This window comes from Scatophagus argus, chromosome 12 (genome assembly GCF_020382885.2).
Source record: "Scatophagus argus isolate fScaArg1 chromosome 12, fScaArg1.pri, whole genome shotgun sequence".
NCBI lineage: Eukaryota > Metazoa > Chordata > Actinopteri > Scatophagidae > Scatophagus > Scatophagus argus.
In genome coordinates, this window is record NC_058504.1 from 6,601,742 (window position 1) to 6,627,116 (window position 25,375).

Here is a 25,375-nt window from a genome sequence, read left to right on the forward strand (position 1 = left end):
AAACGCAACCCGGGTGCGTCGGGAATTTAGTCCGTGTTTAAGGTTTCAAGTGTTTTGTTTACAAAATGGACGAATTCAAAGGCTGTAATCTGGACTACTTCCCTGAAAACATTTTAATTGATGTGTTGTCGTACTTGAGCGTACGGGAGCTCGTCAGAGCCGGAAGGTAATGAAAATATAACTTTGTTGACAGTATTTTACCGGTCATTTGTCTTGTGAAGCAAATCAGTGCCTGCCTGCCTTTGTTGTGACTCATGTCACAGGATCAAGTTGTGTGTTATATTGTGCGGTGTTTTTTTCCAGAGTGTGTAAGAGATGGAAACGTCTTGTTAAAGACCAAAGACTGTGGAGACTTGTCGATCTGACTGCATGGAAAGGGGTAAGAAGGTCTTTTCATGGTAGTGTTAATTTCAGCCACAGTTAAGAAAAATCTACGTGGTCTGATAAAATAACCGGACAATAAGCCAAATTCACGTCAAAACACGTCATATGTAAGTCAATAATGACACTTGTTCCAATAGCAACACGTTTCTTTGCCGATAAAGAAAAGCTCTGCGAGTCAGCGTCACTGCAGCGCTGTTGGTGTAATCAGGAACTCGGGCTTAAACTTTGTCAGTCACATTAAATCGGTGACAAAGTCTACGTGCTGATATCTTAAAAAACATAGATGATTCAAAGGATTCTTTTCCAGTCCTAAATAGTAAACCGACTACATTTCCTGCAGATCTCTTTTCGTTTTTCGTATCTTAGAAACAAACACCTTTGGTCCTCCAGTCTTTTAAGACAGAGTAATCAAGTCAAATAAATTGACTTGATCTGGAACTGATTATACTATAACATTATAGTTATGTTATAACTATAATATTTCAGGGTTCTGTGGAGCCATTTGATTGAAAATGATCATACAAGAAATGTAAATGAAAAATTTTAAAGTCTACCTGTGACTGAATCTTTAGCATTCATTATAACCCAACTTGTACAACTTAATCTGTCTACTATTTTTATTTCTCTAATTCAATGCTTACTAACATTTTAACTATAATTTTAATTTTGTATGCTGTATTTCATTTTCGCTGTTTATTTGAAGCACTTTGAATTGCCGTTGTGTATGAAATGTGCTCCACAAATAAACTTTTGTTGCCATAAGCCTCTGCTGATATCTGAACAGAGGCTTATGGCTATTACATATGGGTTGTGTGTGTGTGTGTAATTATTGACAGAAACCATCTCTCTTTTGTCTCCTATCTCCTACCCTCAACTCATGGACTGTCCGTTGTGTGTTAGGTGACATCCCGCATACTTTGGCTATTGCTCCGTCAGTACCTGGGTTGTGGACTAAGGTGCTTACGGTTGCGTGGTTTGCTGCTTTCTGCCCGTGGGGGCACCTTCCTCTCAGAGTCTTGGCTCAAAGCTTTGTCCACAAAGTGCCCTCGTCTGAGTAAGCTCTGTCTTCTGCATGCAGACCTGAGAGGCCTGCCCAGTTGCCAGGTCCTGCCTGCATCTTTGCAGGTGCTGGAGCTGCGTGGCTGTGAGCTGCCTCGTGAATTTTTCAACCAGACTCCTCCTTTACCTGCTCCTTCCCAAGATAGAGCAGAAGCCACATCCAGTGTAGGTGCTCAACAGCAAAGAAGGAATCAGAAAGGAAAGCGGCTTGGATCACCATCAGGGATTGGTATTGAAAGGTTAGTCCTCAACAATGTGCCCTCTTTCACGGACCAGCATCTGCAGAGTCTGACATCATGGGAGAGACTCAGTCGTTTGGAGTTGCGTGACACCTTTCGTGTGACGGCCAACGGGCTCAGGAGCTGTGCTGCCAAAGAGGGCATCCGTGGTGTGGAAGGGCTTTCCAGGCTCAAGTTTCTGGAAATAGGCATCACTGGACGGCAAGGTTACCAGCTGCAAATGGCCTCCCTTGGCCTGGGGGCAGGATGGATGGGACTGCAGGAGCTGAGTCTGGGCGGTAAGGAAGTTGGCCCAGGTCTGCTCTGTGCCAGCCGTCTGAAGGACCTGAAGTGCCTGTGTTTGTGGGCCTGCACGCTCAGCGAGATGCAGATAGTGCGCAGCTGCAGGATGCTCCGTGGGCTCCGCCAGCTGGAGTTCTTGGATGTGATCTTCCAGCCTCGACAGTGTCCACCAGAGGCAGAAGCAGAGGGGGAGGGTGCTGGTGCAGAAGAGCAGCACAACGAGGAAGCTGAAGGTGGAGATAATAGCAATAATGAGAACAGGACGCAAGACATGAACAGTCCCATTCCAAGTTTGCGTCGTTCCCTGGCTGTCCTCCTGCCAGCCTGCACACTAGTTTTCACCAACTGCTCTGTACAGATCAATGTAGACTAAATTAGGTTTCTGCTACTTCCGTTTACAAGTGACCAATACAGATAAAACACTTTTGATAAACAGGCATATGTTATTTTGTGTAGCATTATTGATATAACAAATGACCTAAGTTTTTTTAATTATTGTCTCATGCATATAACTGTGCCCAGTCACATTTGCTTACAAGATATCGCAAATTCATAGTAAGCTCTGTGTCCACGTGTACATTTTCAAACAGAACTGCAAAAAGTCCAAAAATAAGGAAAAAAAACATTCAATATATTTTCACTATCAGATAATGAGATCTTCCTGTCAACAGAATTTAGAAAATACTGATCTGACCTCTAGTTCGATTTTTTTGAGATTTTTTGACTCTTTTCCTCCTGAATATTTTTGAATCTGCTAGAGGAGGAATACCAGTTCTTTACTGTGCAACTAAACATCTTTGGCTTTGACATAAGTGAACTATTAAATAGAATATGGGGCCATACTTTTGTTTAATGTGCTAATATATCTTAAAGTGTTAGGGTTTTGCCAGGATATTTTCAAACCATTATTCTTCAAACCTGAATAAATGCTTACTTTTAGTGGAGACCTATATTGTGATATTGTACGTTTTTATGGAAAATCGAATGAGAAACTTTTTATGGATGGAATAATCAGACAAAATAGCACACAACTCAAGGCAGTTCATCACACTGATGAAACAGTCATTGTGTTACAAAGCAGTCTTGCTCTTTGATCAGCAGCGTTGCCTCAGAGGCCCAGACATACTAAAGTCAGACATACCACATGATAAACAATTTGGAAGGATCTCTGATGGTAGACTCAGATATCATCATATGGTCAGTCCTACAGCTGTACCTCGTGTTTTCAAGGTAAATCAGTGGTCTCACTTCTAAACTGATTGCTCACATGAAAAAAATGCCTGGCACATGTGGACACATGCGGCTAAAAAATAAAGTTTGTAGCGTTGTCTTAAAAACACACACTCAGGCAGGTGTCTGCTCCTGAGACAGAGGACAGAAACGCTATTGGTGGTGACCCACCTGTTTCCTGTTGTTTCTTGCTCCTTCACTCCTTGTCAGCACTGTGTTCAGAAAAATTTCTGTTACAAGCAGGTGTTTGGTTTTGGTTTTAAGGGAGAATAGTGTAACATACATGTTTTCGTTGTTAATTTCCCAATTGTTTTTTTTCCTAGTTGATTATTAGAAATTATAAAATGAGAAATGATAATTAAAAATGTCTCTTGATTGTATGAGTAAGGAAAAACACGCATTTCTAAACAGTTTTTACGATTTTAACCTTATTTAAAATTATAAATGAGCAATTGTTTTGAATAAACCTATTTTGAACAAATAAATCTCATAATTTTTCTTTGTATTTTGTTTGTTTCTTGAATCATTCTCTAAAAACCATCACGAAAGTTTTGACTATCAGACTGACTTCTCATGAAATCCTACGGTCGATCAACAACCCTGCACATATCAACTCGACGAAAAATCATAACAGCATGTTCTGATTCTGAATATTGGAAAATAATATATTTTACGATGTTTAGCCATCATGGAGTTCAGTTTTAGTATATCTTACTCAAACATCTAATCTGCAACAAAGGGATGTAGAGTCTGCTGAGACAATTATTCAATTAATTAAATAGTCGATCAACTGAAAATGAAAACGTCTCACTGCCAGTTAGGACAGTAACTAAACTTAATCTTAATTACAGTCGTTTTTCAAGGGGAAAAACACCTCAGTTTGCTGGCAAGGCTCACAAAACACCTCGCACCAACCTGCACAAACTACGCCGGAAGGAGATGGGGTGGGTCGGCGTTTGACTGGCGTTGGTGCACACCAATCACACGCTTTCTTTTGCAGCGATTCTGGCCAATGAGAGCCTTCTTTGTGTAGCATACCGACCAATCGGGTTCGCGAGGGACAGCTTTTTGAAAACGTTGGCGGCCGCGGAAGTTCAAAACAGAAAGACTGGACGTTCTTTGTTGAAACGTTCATACTACAACTCTTCACTACAATGCAGGTAAAATTTGTTTTGTAATGTCTGATAATGAAACGAAACATTTGCATAAGGGCATATTACAAGTTTATACAAGTCGGCACAGATTGTAGCTAAGTAGGTAACGTCAGCGTAGGTTTGCTACCTCCCTGAGCTAGCTAACTTAGCATAACGCCACACTATCTTATGTTAACAATAACAAGCAGTAGAGAACGTACGTATTAAGCAAATGCTGTGCATAAGCAGATATGATTAAAACTAGATTAACCCGTGAAGTGGCAGGTAATGCAGGTAGATAGTGCCTGCATTGCACTCAACATGAGGCAGGGTTGTCAACGTTAGCCTGCACTAACAGTGGCCTACACACCGGACCTTTTGTCATTTTTAAATGGGCAATAAGCTAAACTTACTTAAAGAACGCACAAGAAGCGGTTACGGCTAATTTGATCATCTTCAGCTGAAAAAAATCAAAGTACGTCTTTATATTTGAATACTATATTTGAATAGAATTACATTTCTTTTGTTACCTGTTGTTATAAAATAGCTATAAGGACAAGGTCTTTGCGTTACAAACCAACCCACTTCTTCAGTTAATCGTTACATCGCTGATCGTTTCACAAATTGGTGTTGGCAATTTACATTGAAATACCAGACCAGAAGGAAAACCTCCACAGTCTGATGCAGTCCAGTTAAACAATGCCGAGTGCATATCATTTTCAGGAGCTGTTGGCTGAATTATAAAGTCTTGTTGGAAGGTGTGGGTTAGGTTGTGGCATACTGTAGATCGTATTATACTGAAAGGCATTTCTTTCTTTATATCATCCAAGGTGTGCAAAATATCAGGAAAAACAAATGCAATAGATGAGCGACACCATAAATGGCATCTCTCATAAACACCACTAACAACACTGTTATTAACTACTGGCACAGCTGGCTCAGCTTTCTGCTCTCATTCATGTTTAATTTAGGTAAAACAGAAATGGAGCAAAGCAACCATGGCTAAAATACTGAATAAAAAATGAGAATGTGTGTCATGTGGAGTTTTTTTTTTTTTTTTCCAGGATTAATTTATTTGTTGTGTATTCTACATGAATACTCTAAAATAACAAAAACAACCATGTTAAAATTAAGTCTTACTGACAAAAAGCACAGGAGCTCAAATGTACTCTGTGTTAACAGCTATGTGTATTTATCTCTCAACAGAATAAGGAAAATTATGAACCAAGAGGTTTCCAGAGGATGGTAAGATGAAATATTTATATGAAGACTCAATTTGCCCTCTGCTTTCAGGCAACATGTGATTACCAATGTTTGGAATCAGAATTGCCAGTATTGACTGGTATGAAATATTGTGAACTACTATTGCTTAAACAAAAACGTATTGATGCATTCCTGATTCTTTGTGTTTGCTGCTGAATCAGTTCACGACCCCTAGCACGGTGGCAGGCCCGCAACGTGTTCAGGTGAAGCCACGGGCAGAGATGGACAGAAATGCCATCACAGGTAACTTTATCCTCCTAACGCACAGACAAGAGTTAGACATCTCAGGAAATGTGCCTGTATTGATTGTAAAAACTTTTTTTTTTTTCAGGCCCAGGGAGGGAGTGTGTTAACTCCTCCAGTTCAGTCTCAAAGTAAGTATATTCCAATATTCCTCAGGTTGTATATTTCATCAGTTCTTTTTTTTTTTTTCATTCATTCATTTCAATGACTCCCTCAGGAAAGTCTCCATCGACGACTTTGACATCGGTCGACCACTGGGGAAGGGCAAATTTGGCAATGTCTACCTTGCTAGGGTGAAAAAGCTGCAAGCCATTGTAGCGCTGAAGGTGTTGTTCAAATCACAGATGGAAAAGGAGGGTGTGGAACATCAACTCAGGAGGGAGATTGAGATACAGGCACATCTCAAGTGAGTATACTGAAAAATTTTATATATCCTCATCCACATATTCAGGCCTTTTATCAAAGAAGCGTGACGAGTAATGTGTACTAATGGGTTTAATTCCCTGTAAAATGGCTCTCAGACTGCAACGAAGCTAAACTGAAAGGATGTACCATTTGCTTTTATCTACTGACAATTAAAAGAAATATTCCCAAGTTTGACATGCGTTGAACTGAAAGACAGTAATGCATTTTAGTTTGTCCTTTTCGTACATAGTGTGATTATATAAGAACACCACTTGCGCTAAAATGTAGGAAGATCATTTTTATTCTTCCTACAAACATATTATGGTTATCTGGTAAAACAATCAAAATGTTTTGGACAATCCATGAATTATCATAAACATTCACTAAAATATATCGCAAAGCTAAAATAACTACAAACATCTGGTGGGAGTGCATGAGTTCAGTAAGCTGAAATGTGCCATTTGTGCCAGCTTCTGATTGACTGCAGTGATGTGTCTTTAGTTGAAGATACTCAGTTAGTCATGTTTTCATCAGTGTCTCTTTTATTTTTAGTGTATATTCTTATAGTTTTTTGAATGCTGACCAGCATTATAATAGTGGTGCATTTTTTTTCCACAACGTTTTCTATGTTTTTGTATTTAATTTTTGCTTTTCTTCCTCCTGCCAGATGGAAATTAGTCAACTGGCTCAAATAAAAATTTTGATCTTGTGTTTTGAGCGAATTTCTTTTAGCTGGGTTTTAGAAACACTCTTGTTGTGCTTAAAATACACATCTCTTTTTTTTCCTCAGGCACCCCAACATTTTGCGCTTCTACAATTATTTTCACGACCGAAAGAGGGTGTTCTTGGTGCTGGAGTACGCTCCCCGTGGTGAAATGTACAAGGAGCTACAGAGATGCGGAAGGTTTGATGACCAGCGTACTGCCACAGTAAGACTTGTCCCCTTTAAAAAGGAAGAGCTTGTTATTTGTGCTATTAATGTTATCATCAGTGAACCTGGTTTGTCAATTGTTAAGAGAGTAATTTGCGAATCCTCATTTTATCCTGCGTTTGAGGGAGAGTTTTGTCTCTGGCCTTCATTCCATGTACAATCTTGTTCGATCATCTTGTACACATTGGTCAAATGTTGTTGTGATCCAATGCCACCCTCTTTATATTTCCAGTACATGGAGGAAATATCCGATGCGCTGATGTATTGCCACGAGAAGAAAGTAATTCATCGTGACATCAAGCCAGAGAATCTGCTTCTCGGATATCGTGGAGAGCTGAAAATTGCAGATTTTGGTTGGTCTGTTCATGCACCTTCTCTCAGGTGAGGAACCACTATTCCATTAAGGTTTCATAACATCAGTGTGCTATTGTGTTGTGTTGTGTCGGGAACAGCTTGATGCCGCTTTATCATACCACGATTCTGCTTGTTGCTGCCCTTCTGCTTTTCTTGCATATCCATGCAGGCGTCGTACAATGTGCGGGACTTTGGACTACCTCCCTCCAGAGATGATTGAGGGCCACACTCACAGTGAGAAGGTGGACCTGTGGTGCATTGGGGTCCTCTGCTATGAATGCTTGTTTGGCAACCCACCTTTTGAAACTGCCAGCCATTCGGAAACCTACAAAAGAATTATGAAGGTTGGTGTTGGGTTAATATGCCTTCCAAAATTTACCCTGCATGGTCAGTTGTAAACATCAGTAGCAGTATGCAAAAGAAATTCACGGTTTTGGCCTACCGTGCAGGTGGCTTATGGCTACATTTCATGTACGTTCACTTTGACTTTCTTATCTGAGCAAGCTGGTTTAGATAAAATAAGATGAACTTTATTGATCCCACAGTGGGGAAATTTACTTGTAGTGGCAGCTCACAAGAACAAAAAGTGTGCAAAAACAGTTGCAAAAAATATCGAGGTAATAAATTAACAAATGATTAAACTGTTTACAGCTTGCCTCATTACATATGCATGCTGGTGTTTCTTGCGAGATGTGTGTGGTGTTGCCTTGATCTCAGATTTTAATTAGAATACATGGTTATCCACGGTTAGAAATTATGGCAGAAACTTAAAAAAGAGAGAGAAAAATTTTTGTGAACCAAAAAAATGTTTTGCTGTTCTGAGATTCGGAAGAAGGTCAAACATTTGCTCTTACTATATATTTTAAACAAGACATTTTCTTTGTTTTAATCCATCCAAAGGTATTAAAGTGGTTGCACATCCCAGTGAACACATGTAACCGTTTCTACTGCACCAGTCATTCTTCAGCTCTTCTGAAGAAGTGTTATCTTGCTGTTTGCAGGTGGATCTGAAGTTCCCCAAAGTCGTGTCAGATGGTGCACGAGACCTGATCTCCAAGCTGCTCCGCCACAACCCCACCGACCGTCTCTCGCTGCAGAGTGTCATTGATCACCCGTGGGTGCGCTCCAACTCCCGCCGAGTCCTGCCCCCCATCTGCCCAGCCAAGAAATCCTGAGCCCACCCGGCCTGTCGGCTTACCTCACACTGAGGGGTGTTTTTATCTGTCCTTCACAACGGACTCTGGGCCAGCATGTTTGTTTCACTGCCGTGGGCTTCAGACTGCCATTATTCTGGCATATTTTACGGTGGATCTAAATGCATACCCATTTCTTTTTTATATTGTACAGTGTGATGTCATTATCTATGTTTGGTATGTTGCTTAGAGGTATTTTGTGCTTTTATTGTCATTTCTTTTCTGAATCATTTTTAAAATGGGCACAACTATACTTTCTATTCCTGTATCTGATGGTGTTGACACCGAATTGCTACTGTTAGACTGAGTATACGTTCATATAGTTTAAGGTGAGATGTTTGAGGGTTGGAGTGGAATACAAGTTTTACAAGTTTTATTTTCACTCAAGATATACTTTAAATTTCGAATAAATATTATGAAATGATGTATTGACATGGAATGAATGAGTAATTATGTAAAGGTTGTGCCTCCATGCAAACCTGAACAACATGTCATAAGGTTGTAACCTACAAGTGCATCCAATGCCAGTTTATTATGTACACCAAGTTTAAACTATTGTCTATGGCGCAGCATTAATGATGAGCGGTATGTAACAAAAGAAACAGTGAACTGCGAATATATTCAATATTAGATAGATAGATAGATGACTTTATTCATCCCCAAGGGGAAATTAGGTTGTCATAGCAGTCCGGTATACTTGAATACAGTAAAACACACAATGACACTAAATACTGGGTATAAAAGTAGAATAAAATACACTAAAGGGCACTTGTGTGAAAATAAATAATAGTTAAACAGTATCAGAATATTTTTCAGAGCGCAAAAGGTAATGAATACATTTAAGTCTCAAGGATCCACAGCAATGAAATCAATTGAATTTATTGCGTTTCAAGTCATAGCTCTCACATTTACAAAGCGACATGATCAACTTATGTTCCAACGGTAGCGTGGCCGAGCGGTCTAAGGCGCTGGATTAAGGCTCCAGTCTCTTCGGGGGCGTGGGTTCGAATCCCACCGCTGCCAAGTTGGTTTTTTTTGCGTCTGCCCGAGATTTTAGTCAGTATTGTAAAATGTTATAAGATTCTCGAGCTAACGTCCTGTAACCATATTTGTCGTTGTTTGTAACCGAAAGCACTCGGTAATCAATATGGTGGTAGGTTGGATAAACTTTAAAGTCTAAAACAATGTTAACAATGTTAGGAACAAATATTAATTCCGTTTGGGGTGCCATCGATGATTTTTGACGGTAGTATTTCTTAAGTTTATCGAAAACAAATGACATTGAATAACACGACGAATTGTAGATGTTTCACGTCACACTGAAGCCTCCAGAGGTCGCTCAATGAACATAACGTTATCAGCTAACTGACAAATCCCAGTCATGCATTCTCTCATCGAGGATGTACAAAGTCTTATCATAATTTAACGTTTTCTGAGAAACTGTTAAACTTAATGAAAATTAGGTTTAGCTAGGTGTATCTAAAATAGTTCCTGATATAGTGGCAACTATACTGACTACATTATAGCTAACGCTACTAGTAAGTATTTATCAGCAGGAAATAATCAAAAGGGCATTCTTTTGCTTCTGCATATGCATTTAACAATGTTTAGGGATCAAGGAAATGCGATCTTAATAATTGCCTCCATACACAGCATGTTGTGCGCTGTATGTGTTATCTTGCTATACCTAATAGACATTTCATAGGTTACTAAACCTTTACTTTGGTAGGAAGCCCTCGCTTCCAAAGCTCTTCCGGCTCAGTTGACTAGTTTTTCCGGTTCAAACCTGCTTCGAACTTCATACACCATAACAGAAGCCTGGTGCGTTCAAGTTGGATATATTACCTGATGTAGTGTCAGTATTAGCTATTTTAATTAATCGAGTTGAAGCTAAGGCGTTCAGACATGGCTGGTTTACCACCCGGAGACCCACAGCTGGTCTCAATGATCGTCAGTCATTTGAAGACTCAGGGTCTGTTCGACCAGTTCAGGAGGGACTGCCTCGCAGATGTTGACACAAAGGTAAGTCCAAAACACATTCATTATCTGGAATATTCGATTATTTAGGCACTTTTAGCACGTCTTGTATTGCTAACTGATAGTGTGACATTTACGGGTGAGTCTGTTTTTAGGGAGCGTTCAAAGCAGCCGTCTGGGCTACCAAAGCTACATCCCATAACGTTAACGTAGTGGCTTTAGAAAATGTCCATTATAGAGAGAAGGTTGTGATTCGCGTCATTGAGTGTGCGAGTCCGTTTCCCCTGCCTTTGTGTCAGCCAATGACTTTTGAGCAATTAATATAAAATGTAATTTGGAGACTTGGTAGGGGTGGACAGATGATTTTAGCCCTCTGCTCAAGATGTCATGTTTCTTCGCACTGTTGGATGTGTGATGCATGTGCAGACTCAGACTCCATAAAAACGTGTGAATCTTCTCTGTGCTCACTGATAATCTGATTTTAAGGGGAGGCTGTATGAGCTAAAAAGGAAGTTTTGCAGAAACACTAGCTGATTGGTCATTTGATTAATTTGATATGATGTTATGACATTTATCAGTTAAAGCTCAACAATTATAAATAATATTTTTCTCTTGCAGCCGGCTTACTTGAACCTTAAACAAAGAGTGGACAACTTTGTCTCTAACCACCTGTCTAACCACACATGGAGCCCTCATTTGAACAAGAACCAGCTGAGAAACAACATCAGACAACTTGTGCTCCAGTAAGCGACAACGGAACAATGTCTTCTTTCAACCTTCTCAGAAAGTGTTCTGTGGAGAACTTTTGAGCTAAATCAAACTGTTCCTTTTAGGTCTGGGATGTTGGAGCAGGGAGTAGACAGGATTGTGGCCCAGGTGGTGGATCCTAAGATCAACCATATCTTCAGGCCTCAGGTGGAGAGGGTGGTTCGTGAATTTCTGTCACCTGGCAGCTACTCGGAGGAGCCGCCAGCCCCACCGCCTTCAGTGGAGCCCAAACCAGACAGCAGCGTTCCCGAGCAAGGTGCACCACATTTCATCCCTCTGTTAACCGCCACGTCTGGTGGTGTGATGTTTATGATAACATCGCTGATGGCGAAGAATTCAACCCCTCTTTGGTCCATTCGCAGGGATGATACTTTTTTTTTTTTTAATTTTTGTTAATTCCTTGCAAGTTGAAGGAATAGTTCTGAGCTTTGCTTACTTCCTTTCTCATCTCTCATGAGATGAAGCATAGTTTCCAAAATGGTGAACTGCTGTTTTAAAGATGTAAAGCTTTGCAGGGCAAGTGCCACTCCTCTCTTCTGTTTAACATTCATTCTCTCTCATATGTTTTCATTATGATGTATGTAATGTATCATCTGGTTACCACCTCTGAGAGTACAGTGAGGATTCATAATTACACACTGCTGAAGTTAGATTGAAAATGTATCTGTAAGTTTGGTGTCTTAATTAAATTAAGTAGTGTCAAAAACCTTTTTCTTATTAGAGACACGATAACAAGAAACATTCGTAGACTTTTAACAACACAGCCAGCTTATTAGAACAACACAGATGAAACAACCAGTCATCTAATGACAAAATAATGGCTCACACTGACTCTGCATTTTTACAGCCCTGTCATCTGCTCCAGCGACCACTTCAGCCAGTGACGCCATGTCCATCCTGGACACCATAACCTCTCTCAACCAGGAGGCCAGCGTGAGGGCCAGCACAGGCACAGATAAAGGACGTAAAGGCCAAGCTTTAGATGAGTCCATGCAGCTGGAGGAGGAGGGCGAGCAGTGCTTGAGCGTTGTTGAGGAAGGAGACGGCCACCATGACGGGAAGACGCCAGAAGAGGCAGAAGAGCTGGCAGCAGAGGTCCAGGTGTTGGATGTGAAATCAGAGGACGCTCAGGAGCAGATGGATGTGGAGAAAGAGGGTTTAATCGAGGAGATGAAGATGGAAGAGGAGGAGTCGGGAGCTCAGGAGCTGATGGAAGAGGAGAAAGACGTAGCTGCCTGCAAAACTACAGGAAAACTCACAGAGGAGAAGCAAGATGATGATGTGCTGAAGTCTCCAAGTCAGGCCAAGCAGAAAGCCAGAGAGAGGATTAAGGAAGGTGAGCTGTTGCACCTTCTGTTTGTGTTTCTATAATTAAGGAATTTATTTGGACTTTTTTATAGGAGACATGGATATAAATATCACACATAAAGGATTTGTTGAGCAGTAGTAAAGTGATGGAAAATTAATCGTTGCAGTTACCTATGAATCAAAAATGATGAAAATTCTCTGGATCGAGCTTGAAGAATGTGAGAATTTCCTGCTTTTCTCTGTTGTATGTCTTTGTAAATGTACCGTAAGATCTTTCTGGTTTTGGAGCATTACAAAATAAGCTATTTGAAGGACTCATCTTGGGCTCCTCAGAGCCTGGGAAGTTGTGGTGGGTGTTTTTCGGGATTACCAGGCTCATAAATGTTTGAAAACAACAACGATGACTTTCATGTGTTTAAAGTGGTAATTTTAAATGAATAAAGTGAATTAATGAACATAATGATGTGTCTTTGCCCTGCAGAATACTTTTTGGAGGACTCAGACCTGGAGGGCCTGAGTGACATCACAGTGAGCTCCGTCCACACCAGCGACCTGTCGTCATTCGAGGAGGAAAGTGAAGACGAGGAGCAGCCGTCCGATTCTTCCGAAGAGGGGGAGCTACCGCCAGACGGTCTCGACTTTTTAATCCTGCCTGTCAAACCAATTTTGAAGATTGCTGTGTCATAACGTCTTAAATGTGGTCCCCACTACTGCGCTTTAAGTCTCTGTGTCGGATTTTAATGTTTTCTGTGTGTGTGTGTTTTCTCTCTCACCAGCTCAAGGTGAGAGAGCAGAGAAGAAACAGGGCAGCGGAGATGCAGGAGAAGAAGATCGTAAACCTCGCCGCAAGGCCTACGTTCACAAGCCCTTTCTCTACTCCCGCTACTACAGCGACTCTGATGACGAAATCACTGTGGAGGAGCGTCGGAGATCTGCGGTGAGTTGTGTTAACATTTACGTTAAAGGCGCTGCATGAGCAGGGAGCTTTTGCTCTTAAACAGTTTGTCGCAGACTTTCAAACCAAACAGATTTGTATCGTCCTTATTAAGTAATTAGTAATTATCGGTCATTGCTGTCTCTCTCCGCCCTCAACTATGTTCTCCCAGGCAAAGGACAAAGAGGAAAGGCTGCTCAAGAGACAACAGAACAGAGAGCGAATGGAAGAGAAGCGCAAACAGAAAGCAGTGCAGGCGGAGGAACACGGTATTTCTGTCTGGACCATAAATAACTCTCTCTCTCTCTGGTCCTTTGAGAACATCACAGTGGTTTCAAACCTGCTGATATTTTGGGTAATAGCTGGAGTTTTCTCAAGAAACTCAGGATGCTTCAGCAAAGTGTATGTCAGGGCTTCAACATAGTATGGAAATTGAGTTTTAGTCATTTCCAGCTCTGAATAAATTTGGAAAAAAGAAAAGAGAGTGTGGTGAAATGTTTGTGTTTCCAGACTATCTCACCTAAAATTTAAATTTCTAAAAACTATAAATAAATAAATTGATCATACAAGCAGAGTGTTGGCATTTCGGTCAGACAGTGAAAATGTTTACTGCTGTGTGAGAGAGTGAGGGCCAGAGCGAGCAAGACAAGACGATGTGTGAAATATTTTTTTTGTTTCGTGAACTGACTGGGATTTTGGACGCCATGCTCTCAGCAAATATCAGCATCGGCCAATGAAAACCATATCGCTCGACTGCCAGTCACTCCAACGTGAGACAGCTTACAGTACCTAGCAGGAATCTTGTGGCAGTTGTTTGTGAATGTCATTCCATACATAGTCAGAATGTAACATGCATGTTAACAGATTTTAGAACCATTTATTCACGTAACGATCGTTTATCTTTTTGTACTAAGATGCCAAATGTGGAAAAGTCTGCCGACAAGTCAAGAGTGTGGAAAAGTATAGACTTTTAAAATGGAAAATGCATAGGAACCCTGATTCATGTTTCTTACTTTAGTCACTTGTTTTTATTTTAATTGAATTCTTTAGAAAAACCTGCAGATTGCGGTGTGAGTGATTCCTCATCTGCTTGTCCTCACTCCTCCCATCTTAAAACTCTAATGTGTCCTCAAAACAGCTCTGTCCTGTCATTTACCAGGTTTTAGTTCCTACACAGATCACAAAAAACAAAGGAGTGGGGACGCTGCAGGCCAGGAGGGCCCCAAAGCCAAAGAGGCCCGCAAAGAAAGGAAAGTTCTGGAGAAAAAAATGGCTCTCAACAGGAAGAGGAAGCTAGACTCAAGGTAGACAGTCGCACAGCTGCTGCTGAACAAAACAACCAAATGTTTACATAAACGCTCAGTTTCCACTTTATTATCAACCCCTCTTTAAAACATCTCCTGGCAAGCAGAATTTCTTGCAAGACTGTTGCATTAGACTGAATTATTTTAGCTACACTCACCTGATAAACTGGAAACTGAGTGCACTTGCATTGCACACTCACACTGAAATCATCTCACCCCTCAGGAAAGAGGGAGATGTTTCAAGCAGAAAGAAAGGAGATGCAGAGGGAACCAAGAAAGCGGTATGTGACACCACTTCATCATAGGCCACACGTTGGACCTTGTGTTAGTGAGTTGTAACGTGCATTTTTGTGTTTTATTGTTTTAAATTTAGGAAGTGAAATCCGCGGCCTCAAAGACCCCACTACCGAAACTGATAAGAAATCTGTCCGAACCGGCATCGTCCGACGAGAGGCACAGGAGGACGAGCGGCAGCGTCTCCGAAGATTCCTGTGAATCCAAAAAGCTGTCTGACAAAAACCGGACACACTCATTCATCTTGGACTTGGAACAAGGTTCCCAAGAGGCACTCAAACATCGATCAGCTGGGAAGATTGATAAGTTATCCCGGAAAGAATTTCACTCTAAAGACCGCAAAGAGAAAGAGCGCAGCTCGTCAGATGAACGTGCCAAGCTCAAACAAAAGCAGGAGAAAAAATCCGAACATCAGGGAGACGAAGCTCAGCAGAAGGAAGTTACTGCTCTTAAAGTGTCTTCTGAAGAGAAAAGTGAGAAGAAGCCAAAGATTAAAAGTGAAAAGAAAATTCCAGCAACTGCAAGAGAAGGAAAGTCGTCTGTGTCGGAGGGTGTTGCAGACGAGGGTCCTAAAGATGCTACTGTGAAGAAGACGAAAGCTCCTACTGTGGAGGCTGTCAAAGCAGAGAAGGACAAGGAAAAGGACAAAATTAAGGAAAAGGAGAAAGATAAGGATAAGAGCAAAGAAAAGGAAAAGGTCAAAGGAGAGAAAACTTTGGCTAAAAGTGATTTCAAGCAGCTCTTCCGTCCCGATTCTGCTGGGTCTTCTGAGGATCGGTCTGACATGGAGACCGGGTCCGACAGCAGCAAGAAGAAGGACAAACACTCCAAAGACATTCTGAAAAGGTCAAGGAGCCACACTGAGGACAGGCCGGGAGACAAGCCCAAATCTAAAACAGATAGTAAGGACAGCGAGAAAGAAAAGACTATAGCAGAAGAAGGCCCGAAATCAAACAAGTCCAGCTCCGAAACTGATCCAAAAAGGGTCAAGCCAGCAGAAAAAGGACGAATCGTGGGAAAGTCTAAATCAAAACCCAAAGAGGAAACAAAGACTGTATTGTTATCAAAAACTGATAATAAAATTCAGAGTTCAGAGGTCAAAAGTGCAGGAGGTGCAGCCGTCGGCAAACCTGAGACAACAAAGGAGAAGAAAAAAGAAGGAAATGTGAAGGAGCGGCAGAAAGAGTCAGAGGAAGATCTCCACGAGAAGTCAGAAATCAAGAGTACGAAGAAAAAGGTAGAGAAGAAGGATAAAGCCCCAGAAAAGAGAGATGACAGCCAAGAAGAGAAGAAAGCATCCAGAGAAGGCAAACAGGAAAGGTCTGATAAATCTTCAAAGTCTTCCTCAGTGAGTCTCGACGCGGAGGAGCAGCCGAACAAACTCCTTCTTCTCCAAGTCATGAGCACCGACTCTGATCCCGTCGCCACCACCGTCACCGCCTCCTTCTCAGACGACACCTGCGACGCTTTAAGCGACATCACCCCCGAGCCGCCCGAGTGTGAAACGGAGTCGCGGCTCAGCGAGATGCCAGCTGTGCCGGTCGAGGCCGACGCTCTGCTGACTCTCATGGACGTCTGTGCTTCGGCAGAGGCGAGAATTGAGCCTGAGAGCAGCGCAGAGGACGTGACAGCCGAGATGACTCTGCAGGATGCTGATATGAAGATGAAAGAAGCAGCTCTGACTCTGCTCTCAATGGACCCTGACAGTACGGTGTCCTCCAGCTTACTTTGCCAGGACATCAGGGAGGAAGAGGAGGTCAGTCAGACTGCGCCACAGCCGATGCAAACCGCAGCAGCCGAACAGGAAGAACAGCATCTTCCTATGGATGTGCAAACAGCTGCTGAAACTGAGTCCACGGCCACTGAGCCGTCACCAGGTGTATCTCAAGAAAGTGCTGGGCCTGTTGCCAAAAAACCAGACTTTCCAGGTAAATGATAAACAGTGATGGCAAAAGATGTGTTTTTCACAACCTAAACATGTCCGAATGTTTCTCTAAATATAAACATGTATCTCTCTAATAGATGCGTTTGAAAACTCAGACAAAGAAATGGACATGGCGAGGGATGAAATGTCTGTTTGTCTTGCACCACAGGTAAAGAATACACATTTGTAAAATTAAATTGCCTTTGTCCTGTTAAACCATAAAAGATATCATTCATTTGGTTTGTATTTAGCCTGTTTCACTACTTCCTTTAAGCTTTGTTTGGATCAAATGCCTATTTTAAACAAATGGAAAGTTGAGCATTCGTGGTGTTCTCTGTGACGTTCTGCTGCTGTGTGTAATCGTTCTGTCGTCCACACAGGAGGATGACAAAACCTCGAATGAATGTCAGCCTCCTCTGAATGAAGATGAAGCCAAAAGTGCAGAAACTGCACCTGAAACACAGTCAGATGAAGAAATGGCACCACCATCAGCTGACAAAGAAGGTGGGAAGCTTTTTTTTTTTTTTAAATCTCTTGTTGTGGCTGAAATTCATCTTATTTCTTGGCTTTTGATCTGTGATAGCTCGTGATTTTCAATGTGAATTTGAGTTTGATTTCTGCAATATCTCAGCTGCTGAGGCTGCCATGTCTGAAGCAGAAGAGATCAGAGGAGCCTCAGTTGTTTCTGACGCCGCAGAACAGGCCTCAGAAATGAAAGGTGAGCTCATCAACACTTTTGATGAAAAGAACAAGATGGTTTTTCTTTCTTTTATTAACTTTAGCATTTTTATCGGTGCTTCAGAGCAAACCAAGCCTGACGTCGTGGACACAAAGACAAGCCCCGAGGTGAGGAACTTTTTATGGTTCACTTTCTTTAAAATCTTTCTTTGAGACTAAAGTTCATAGTCATGTCTCTTTAACAGCAGACAGAGGAAGTGGTAGCTGAGGACAGCCAGACCAAGATGGACGTAGATGATAGTAAGTCTTTTCTGTTACCTCACGTTCACATTGAAACCTTTCTAAATGATTTTTGGTGTCTTATACATATTTTAAGTGAGTCGCTGTAAAATAGGCAGCATTTTTGACGCCCTCTTCTTTTCACTACGAGGTGAAGCAGAGAGGAAGACGGTGGAGGAAGAAGCTGCTGCAGCAGAGAAGAGTGATCCACAGACTGTAAGGGTTTAACCTCAGCCACTTACACTTTGTTCACATGTAAACGACCTCTGACGTTTGCAGTTGATCCGTGTATCTTTCATAATTTGTATTCAGGCGGAAGGTGTCCCGGAGAAGACTGAGGACGTCACAGAAGGCGGAGCTGACAGTCAGTCCAAACTGGTCAAACAAATCAGTGAGTTGCACAGCTTTAAAAAAAAAATCTATTTTTGTTGCTGTGTGTGTCTTCACGAGCTTCCTGCACCTTCCTGAAACTGAAACAGGAACTGAAAGGTGATTTTCACGTTGGGTCTTTTCAGTTTGCAGTTAGTGTCAACCCTTTGCTACTTGGTTGTATTTCTCAGGTAACGTTTCCAGCACAGACAGCCAGGAAGATGAGAAAGGGTCCGACCTGTCGGAAAAGGTAACACGTAGTTCATTAGTCTGACATTCGGCTCACAGCTTTTGCATGTGTAAGCTGCAGATCCTGAGGCGGCGCCCTGACTTTTTTTGTCATGTAGGAAGAGAAGACGGAGGGCAGAGGACGACGTAAGCGAAAGCTGTCCGTTCACAAAGCCGCGGCGGTGAAAGAATCTGGTACAGCGGCAAAGATTATCAGAATCTGATTGGTCCAAGACTGTGACATTTGAAAATGTCATTAAATGTGACGTATTTTAACATATTATGCTAATATGTTTATGAACTGATTCCCCTGTTGGAGCTTAAGTTTTGACAGGTGGTTATTTTTATTAATTTGGTCAAATAACGTGTTTATGCATTTGTGTTTTTATAACTGATCAGGCGATGAGGGGACCGAAAAGGAGAGCAAAGAACAAGCATCTGCGGAGGTAAATGCAGCCTTTGTCACATGGCCTCAGTCGTGTCATCACAGTCGGGATTCTTTTGGCCTCTGAAACCTTTTAAAGTGCAGCGAAGAAGCAACGAGTCTTGCGCATCTTTTCATTTGACATCCATAATGTGTTTGTTCATTTACTTTTTTTTTCACGTTCAGGAATCTGATCAGAAGGAGGTTGTGGAAGTCAAAACACCACGCAGGGGTCGATCATCCAAAACCGACGAGGAAGCAGAGGAACCCGAGAAACCGGAGGGGACTCCGACTCGCGGGGGAAGACGTTCAGCGGCGGCGGCCAAAGAAGCCACTGCGGGTAGGATTATTGCTGTGAATTAAGCATTACGGATGTTGTTAATGTCTGAAAAATTGTTGAGGAACACTGTGTGAGTACCTGAGGCTGCGGTCCATTCATTTTACTGTGATCATTAGAGAAATTAGTCCTCCGTTTAGGAAAGATTTCATCATTAACACACAACTGAAATGCAGGTTACAGTGAACACGATGTCCTTCTTTAAGCTAGTCGGTTGATGCGTGTTGAGTCTTGACTCCCGTGTTTTTTGATGTTTTTAATATTTTGACCTCAGATGATCAGAAGAACGATGAAAATAAAGACGAGGAGAGCGCAGACAAGCCAGCTGAGAGCCAAGAGGTGCGTTCAAAAAAAGTGACTCGTCTGTCCTCACGTTAACCAACAGTACAGTACAGTACGGGTCAGACAACAACCACTAATATTTTGTAAAGCACGTGAGCATTGATTTACTGTGCTTTATTTTTCATTGTGTTTTTCACAATATTTTTCCAAATAATGTAGAGAACTGAGGGGGAAAGTGAGCCGAAGAAAACCGGACGGCGAAGAAGTCAAGTCAGCCTGCCGTCACCCGCTGCTGAAGATGCTGAAGCTGCAGGAGGCTCCAAAGACACCACTGACACACGTAAGTTTGTTTAAAATCCAACTCGTGCGTAATGAACTTCCCTTCTTGTTTTATTTTTATTTTTATTTTTTTTTTGGTCTCCTTTTTCTTCAAATGACCGTAGGTGCTGTTGCAACTAACTTTGCACTTTGTGCTTTGTTTGTCAGGAATCGATGCTGATGCTGTACGTTTAATTTCAGGGTCGACACAGATGCTGATTAGTAGTAATCAAAGAAAGTGATATTATACGGTTATCTGTAATCGATAAGCGTTTGCTGTAAAAATGAAAATCTCAGTGTCAAAAGTTATAAAAACCAGTGATGCAGTTTAACTAAGTACAGTCTACTCAAAAACCTTACTTAAGTAGAACTTTGTACTTTACTTACATTTTCTGCTAAGTTTGGAGGTGGTTATTGTACTTTCATACTGCACTACATTTATTTGCTGATTTTAGTTACTACTGTTAATATGCAGATTCATACCATTAATACTTATTGTCTTCTGACTTCAGAGCCAAACTTCCGCATTTTTAAATAGATTTAAAAAAATTTTTTAACTTCTCAATCAACAGGAAAAAATGTCCTTTTCCTGAAATTACAAAAAATGTTGAATATTGGATCCAGTAATCGGTCCGTCTCTGCTTAAACTTAAACTTAGAAATGGCAAATAGCCTTAGTTAAACTGTATGGAGATGTGTGGCTTCATGTCTGCCAGCGCATTGCCAACTCATAAGATTAAGTGAGCCAAACCTCAACAGCTAATTTGTGCTTTTCATAGCAAGATGTCTTCAGTTAAACATGCCGTCATCACCGTTAACAAGCTGTAAAATAGTATGAAGGAGTAATTTGGCAATGATAGTTGACATGAGGGGAGGCTGGCAGCTTTGCTACGAGCCAAACGTTTTCTGCCTGATACTTTTTCCTCCATTTTTGACCTGTCGTATTTCCATTCCAGGTAAACCAGCAGCAAAGAGGAGGAGGTCAGAGGAAGTGGAGGAATCTGTGGAGGTGAGACTTGTGAGTTAAACATTTTTTCTACATCCTGGTCTTAAACCTGTATTCACTTCTCTGGTTGTCTGTCTGCAGGAAAGCCAGACTGAAGAGGAGGTGAAGGAGGACAACAGTGGACAGGAACAAAATGAGCAACAACCTGAGAAAGACAGTGGTGAGGAAGTGCGCACACACACACACGCACACACACACTTTCTTATATGAAATGATACTTTATTTGACAACAACTGTACCTTGCCTCCTGCATCTAAAACACACAACTTATAGCCTGATACTTATTGTAGAGACAAAACATCACAAAACATTCTGAGCTGAGATGAACATGAGTTTCTAGTCTCTCTGTTCTGTACGTTTCTTTCTTTCCAGCGTGTTCCCCTTCAGCGGAGAGCCAAGGAGAGGTCAAAGAGGAGATCTGCAGCGAGAAGAAGCCACAAGATGTACGCTGGCAGGCAAATTAAGAAACCTCAGTTGTTCTGTATTGTGTAAACATTGTCCATCACTTTCCCTACACCAGCCTTATAACCTTGAAGTTTGGCTCTCTTCATTGCTCATTCACCTTCTCAATTAAACTCAGGACTTAAATATCTGTTGCTGTGTCTCCAGGTGGAGGCCGAGCAACCTCGCGAGGACCAAGAGACGACGCCAAAGAGGCCTGGTCGCAGGGGTCGGCCGTCGAAGGCCGCTGCAGCCGCAGAGGATCCAGGTGGGGAAATTTAAAGCTTGAACTCAATCAAACCAGAAACATTTTGCTTCAAAGGAATGACTGCCTAAAACGAGGGTGAAGTGGTTAGTTCTAAGCTTTGCACTGCTCATTGGCAAGTATGTGGGTAACAGGGAGGTGAAAGATGAGACTGTTTCCCATCTGACCGTTATTGATGAGCACAAGCGATTCAGCTTTTTAAAAGAGAACAAAGTGAAAGTTGCAGTTAAATGTTTGAGGGAAGCACACTGATGGAGTTTAGTATTAAACCGCAACCTTTTATCATCTTTCTCACAGGCAAGAAGGATAAGAAGGCCGAAGAAAAAGAAAGCGAGCAGAATGATGATCAGGAGGAGGAAGAAGACGAAGAGGGTGGTGAGGAGGAAAAAGGAACTGCAACCCGAGCGACCACACGCTCAGCATCTCGGCTGGAGGCTGAAAGGTAGTCTGACAGCTCATGGATCCAAATGAACCAAAATAACAACAGCAATACTGATGAAAATGTACCTGCGGGCGTGTCATCACTCCTGGCCCTGGACCCACAATTCAAACTGTTGAAACTTTATTGTTTGTGAACAGGATTCACAGTAAAAACAGTTAAAGTAATCAGAATTTAACGTGATCGGTTAAATCTTCAAAACGTGGCCGATCACAAGACCCATCACTGCATCAGATAATAATTCAAGGAACGGCGAACTCGTCAGTGCAGTCACGGTTACGAGACACCGTCAGCGGTGGTGAACGAGCCTCTGAATGCTTTAGTGCCGAGTGTTTGCGCTCTGAAGCTCGCAGCAGGCATCATCGCTGTCACATCCCATTAAAGCAAAGCAGCGGAAGATTTAGCATTAAAGCAACAACTGTTGTTTCATATTTGTTTTTATTGCTCCTCAGAAACAAGCCAAGTAAACCATCCACCCGGGCAAGTCGACAGAACGGTAAAGAGGAGACCGCAGCTGGCACACGGTGAGTTCGTCTCATTGAGCTTCAGCAGAGCGAACGAGCTTAAAGGGGAATCCGACCAAAAGCGACTGCTCTGTGAAAGAGAACATTTTACCAAACGTTTACTCGGAATTTCAAAATGTTTTTCAGGTATTAACTCCCAAAATAAAAATAAGAAATCATTTAGGATGGATTAAGTTGTTTTTAAGCAAGGCATATTAAACATCGGGAGTTATACTGCAGCTACAGGATCACTGTGTGTGAAACAAAATATGTAAACTTGTGAATAATTTGCTTTGTTTATATAAAGTTATTCCGAGATTATTTTAGGTGGAACACTTTGTGCACTTACTACAGTTTTGTCTCTAGCTTTGTTACAAACAAAACCATCTTAAAATTCAAATGATGGTAAAGTATCAAAATTTGCCACATTTAATAAGTGACTCGCTGTGCACATCGTAACATCGTAGTTTTCTGAACTGCAAGCCCCCTCAGCAGTGTGTGCATGACAAGCTCACTGCTGCAATATGAGTGTCAGAGTCACATGACACCAAGGCTGTGGTGTGTGTGAACTATATACACTTTTTCATACTTTTTTTTTTTTTTTTTTTTTTTTTTTACAAAATACAGACACAAAGTTTATTTTGTATTGAACCCAAATTAAATTCCTGCGTTAACATTGGCAAAGTCTTAAAGGAGTCTTCAAATCCGTCTTTGGTGTATTAAAGGGGGGGGACGTGGACTCGCCACAGTAGACTCTGCACCTCTGTGTAACGAAGGGGTGCTGGTTATTGCAACGCTTATCGTGACTCTTGAATTAACAAAGACACATTTTTTGCAGCACCCAAAACATGACACTTTAGACAAACGGACTGACACTCGCTTCTTGTTTCCCTCCTGCAGCGGGACGAGGGGCCAGGCAGCGGCGGCGGCGACGGCGAAGGGGGGCCGCAAACGGGAGGCCAGCCCCCCTGCGGTGCGAACGCGGGGAGGACAGAAATCGGAGGAGCCCCCTTCCAAGAGAGCCAAACGCTAAAACCTCTGACAGCGGTGGACTTGTTTTCTCTGCACTCCATGTCCAAGTCAGTTTTGTTGTCGGGGGTCAAAGAGCCACAGTCAGCATGTAAATCTGTTTCTGAGTCATTGACTTTAGATACTGAAAAGCTCTGAGTCGTCTTCTGATACTTGAGAGTAAATCTGAGTATGTGTAGGAATCCCCCCCAGAATACATTCTGCTGCACTGCGCCCATATGGTTTGGATCAGACTTCATCATTCCTCTGTGTATTCAGTAATGCCCGGTGAACCAGAGTATCTCAGGCCAATCAAAGGCTTAATGTGCAGCCGACTCCTGCTTTGAGATGAAGACGGCAAATTGAAATTAAGAGCGTCTCGGCTCCTGCTGAGACGCTTTCAGCCTTTACGGTCCGAACTGTTACATGTTCAGATGTTAATCGATTTGTAGAGCCAAACACTTGTACATAGAGATCACTGTGAAATTATTCAGTATTCATTCTGTGAATGACAGGAGCAGTTCCCCACTTTTTTTTTGTTTTAAGTTTTTGTTTTTATACTTATCATTGCAGAGTTAAGGGAAGTTTTTTTTGTATGATCTGATTGAAGTAGCAGCAGTGTTATGTGACGGACAGGATAAACACGACAATACGTGAACAGTTAACTGACTCGACTTCATGACAACAGCAAAGGTGTTTCTTACTGTCTAAATGGAAGTACAAAGTAACTTCTTTGTAATGTTTTAGAGTTAACTGTATACCAGTGTAACAGTGGTTGATATCTACATGTAAATGTAAAGTGTTTTTTTTTTTTCATAAATGTGAAAATACTGAATATTATTTCCTTTTTTTATTGTTTAAGTATAAATCACTTCCGATTCTCTACTTGTAATTAGTATTTCTTAGTTTTACTTTTTTTTTTCTTTTTTTCAGCAAACAGACGCACCTCTAGAAGCAAATGAAAATCGGTCTGTTTTTTTTATTTTTAAGTTAGGCCACATTTTTCCCATTTTTAGACTCTCATGGTTAAAACATACACATTTTTATGTCTAAAAAACATACTTGGAAGTGACTGTGTAACTTCTAGAAAACAAACCACGGTTTATTAAACGGTGCACTGAAAATACGGATTTTTATTAATTGACCCATATTATGTCTCAAACGTTCTCTCCTCTGTGTCCTAAATGGATGTGCTGTCCATGATGTGTAAATACCGAGAGACATTAGCCAATCACCTGGGAGTGGAGACGAGGACAGGACATTCCTGCCTGCTAATGGAGGATAAAACTGACAAACGCAGAATGAATTATTCCACCATCATTAACACTTTAGGAGGCTTTAATCGCTGCACCTGAACTTACGGGATCCCAAAAAACATGGAGGGAGGTTACGGAAAGCTCAGATTCTCTGGTTTAGGTTTTCCAGCCGTCTCTGTGGATTGCTAAATTTGATTCCATAAAGGTGCACCTCTCAGGTATTTCCTGGTGCGGCAATCCAAGCCTTAAAATATTAACCTAACAGCTCTCATTTGGCCACTAGGTCTGGCAGACAAACAGCACTCCTTTCAGCCACTG

The 25,375-nt window shown here is 41.6% G+C and overlaps 3 protein-coding genes and 1 non-coding gene across 5 annotated transcripts; all 4 read left to right on the forward strand.

The window, feature by feature from the left end:
* The first annotated feature begins 24 nt into the window (after positions 1-24).
* Positions 25-3,559, forward strand: LOC124067958 (F-box/LRR-repeat protein 12-like). Its single transcript, XM_046405767.1, has 3 exons — positions 25-166; positions 304-379; positions 1,285-3,559. The coding sequence occupies exons 1-3, from the start codon at positions 66-68 to the stop codon at positions 2,335-2,337; spliced, it is 1,230 nt and encodes a 409-aa protein (XP_046261723.1). The 5' UTR covers positions 25-65; the 3' UTR covers positions 2,338-3,559.
* A 659-nt stretch (positions 3,560-4,218) lies between these two features.
* Positions 4,219-9,140, forward strand: aurkb (aurora kinase B). Its single transcript, XM_046405769.1, has 9 exons — positions 4,219-4,354; positions 5,534-5,572; positions 5,752-5,833; positions 5,922-5,964; positions 6,051-6,239; positions 7,029-7,167; positions 7,402-7,550; positions 7,693-7,867; positions 8,525-9,140. The coding sequence occupies exons 1-9, from the start codon at positions 4,349-4,351 to the stop codon at positions 8,696-8,698; spliced, it is 996 nt and encodes a 331-aa protein (XP_046261725.1). The 5' UTR covers positions 4,219-4,348; the 3' UTR covers positions 8,699-9,140.
* A 517-nt stretch (positions 9,141-9,657) lies between these two features.
* trnal-aag lies at positions 9,658-9,739 on the forward strand. The gene has a single exon. It is a non-coding gene; the product is annotated as a tRNA-Leu (tRNA).
* A 726-nt stretch (positions 9,740-10,465) lies between these two features.
* Positions 10,466-24,921, forward strand: bod1l1 (biorientation of chromosomes in cell division 1-like 1). 2 transcript variants are annotated; one of them, XM_046405771.1, is made up of 30 exons: positions 10,466-10,738; positions 11,312-11,436; positions 11,527-11,717; positions 12,309-12,797; positions 13,251-13,400; positions 13,546-13,706; positions 13,876-13,972; positions 14,863-15,007; positions 15,231-15,288; positions 15,381-17,229; positions 17,324-17,394; positions 17,606-17,729; positions 17,857-17,943; positions 18,028-18,071; positions 18,152-18,203; positions 18,334-18,398; positions 18,495-18,573; positions 18,743-18,801; positions 18,899-18,974; positions 19,179-19,225; positions 19,390-19,543; positions 19,815-19,879; positions 20,042-20,162; positions 21,096-21,148; positions 21,227-21,305; positions 21,518-21,588; positions 21,755-21,854; positions 22,149-22,293; positions 22,743-22,814; positions 23,694-24,921. In XM_046405771.1, the coding sequence occupies exons 1-30, from the start codon at positions 10,622-10,624 to the stop codon at positions 23,824-23,826; spliced, it is 5,079 nt and encodes a 1,692-aa protein (XP_046261727.1). In that variant the 5' UTR covers positions 10,466-10,621; the 3' UTR covers positions 23,827-24,921. The 2 variants fall into 2 exon arrangements, with proteins under 2 accessions (XP_046261727.1, XP_046261726.1); XM_046405770.1 differs by having other exon boundaries at positions 10,467-10,738; positions 18,149-18,203.
* The last annotated feature ends 454 nt before the right edge of the window (positions 24,922-25,375 follow it).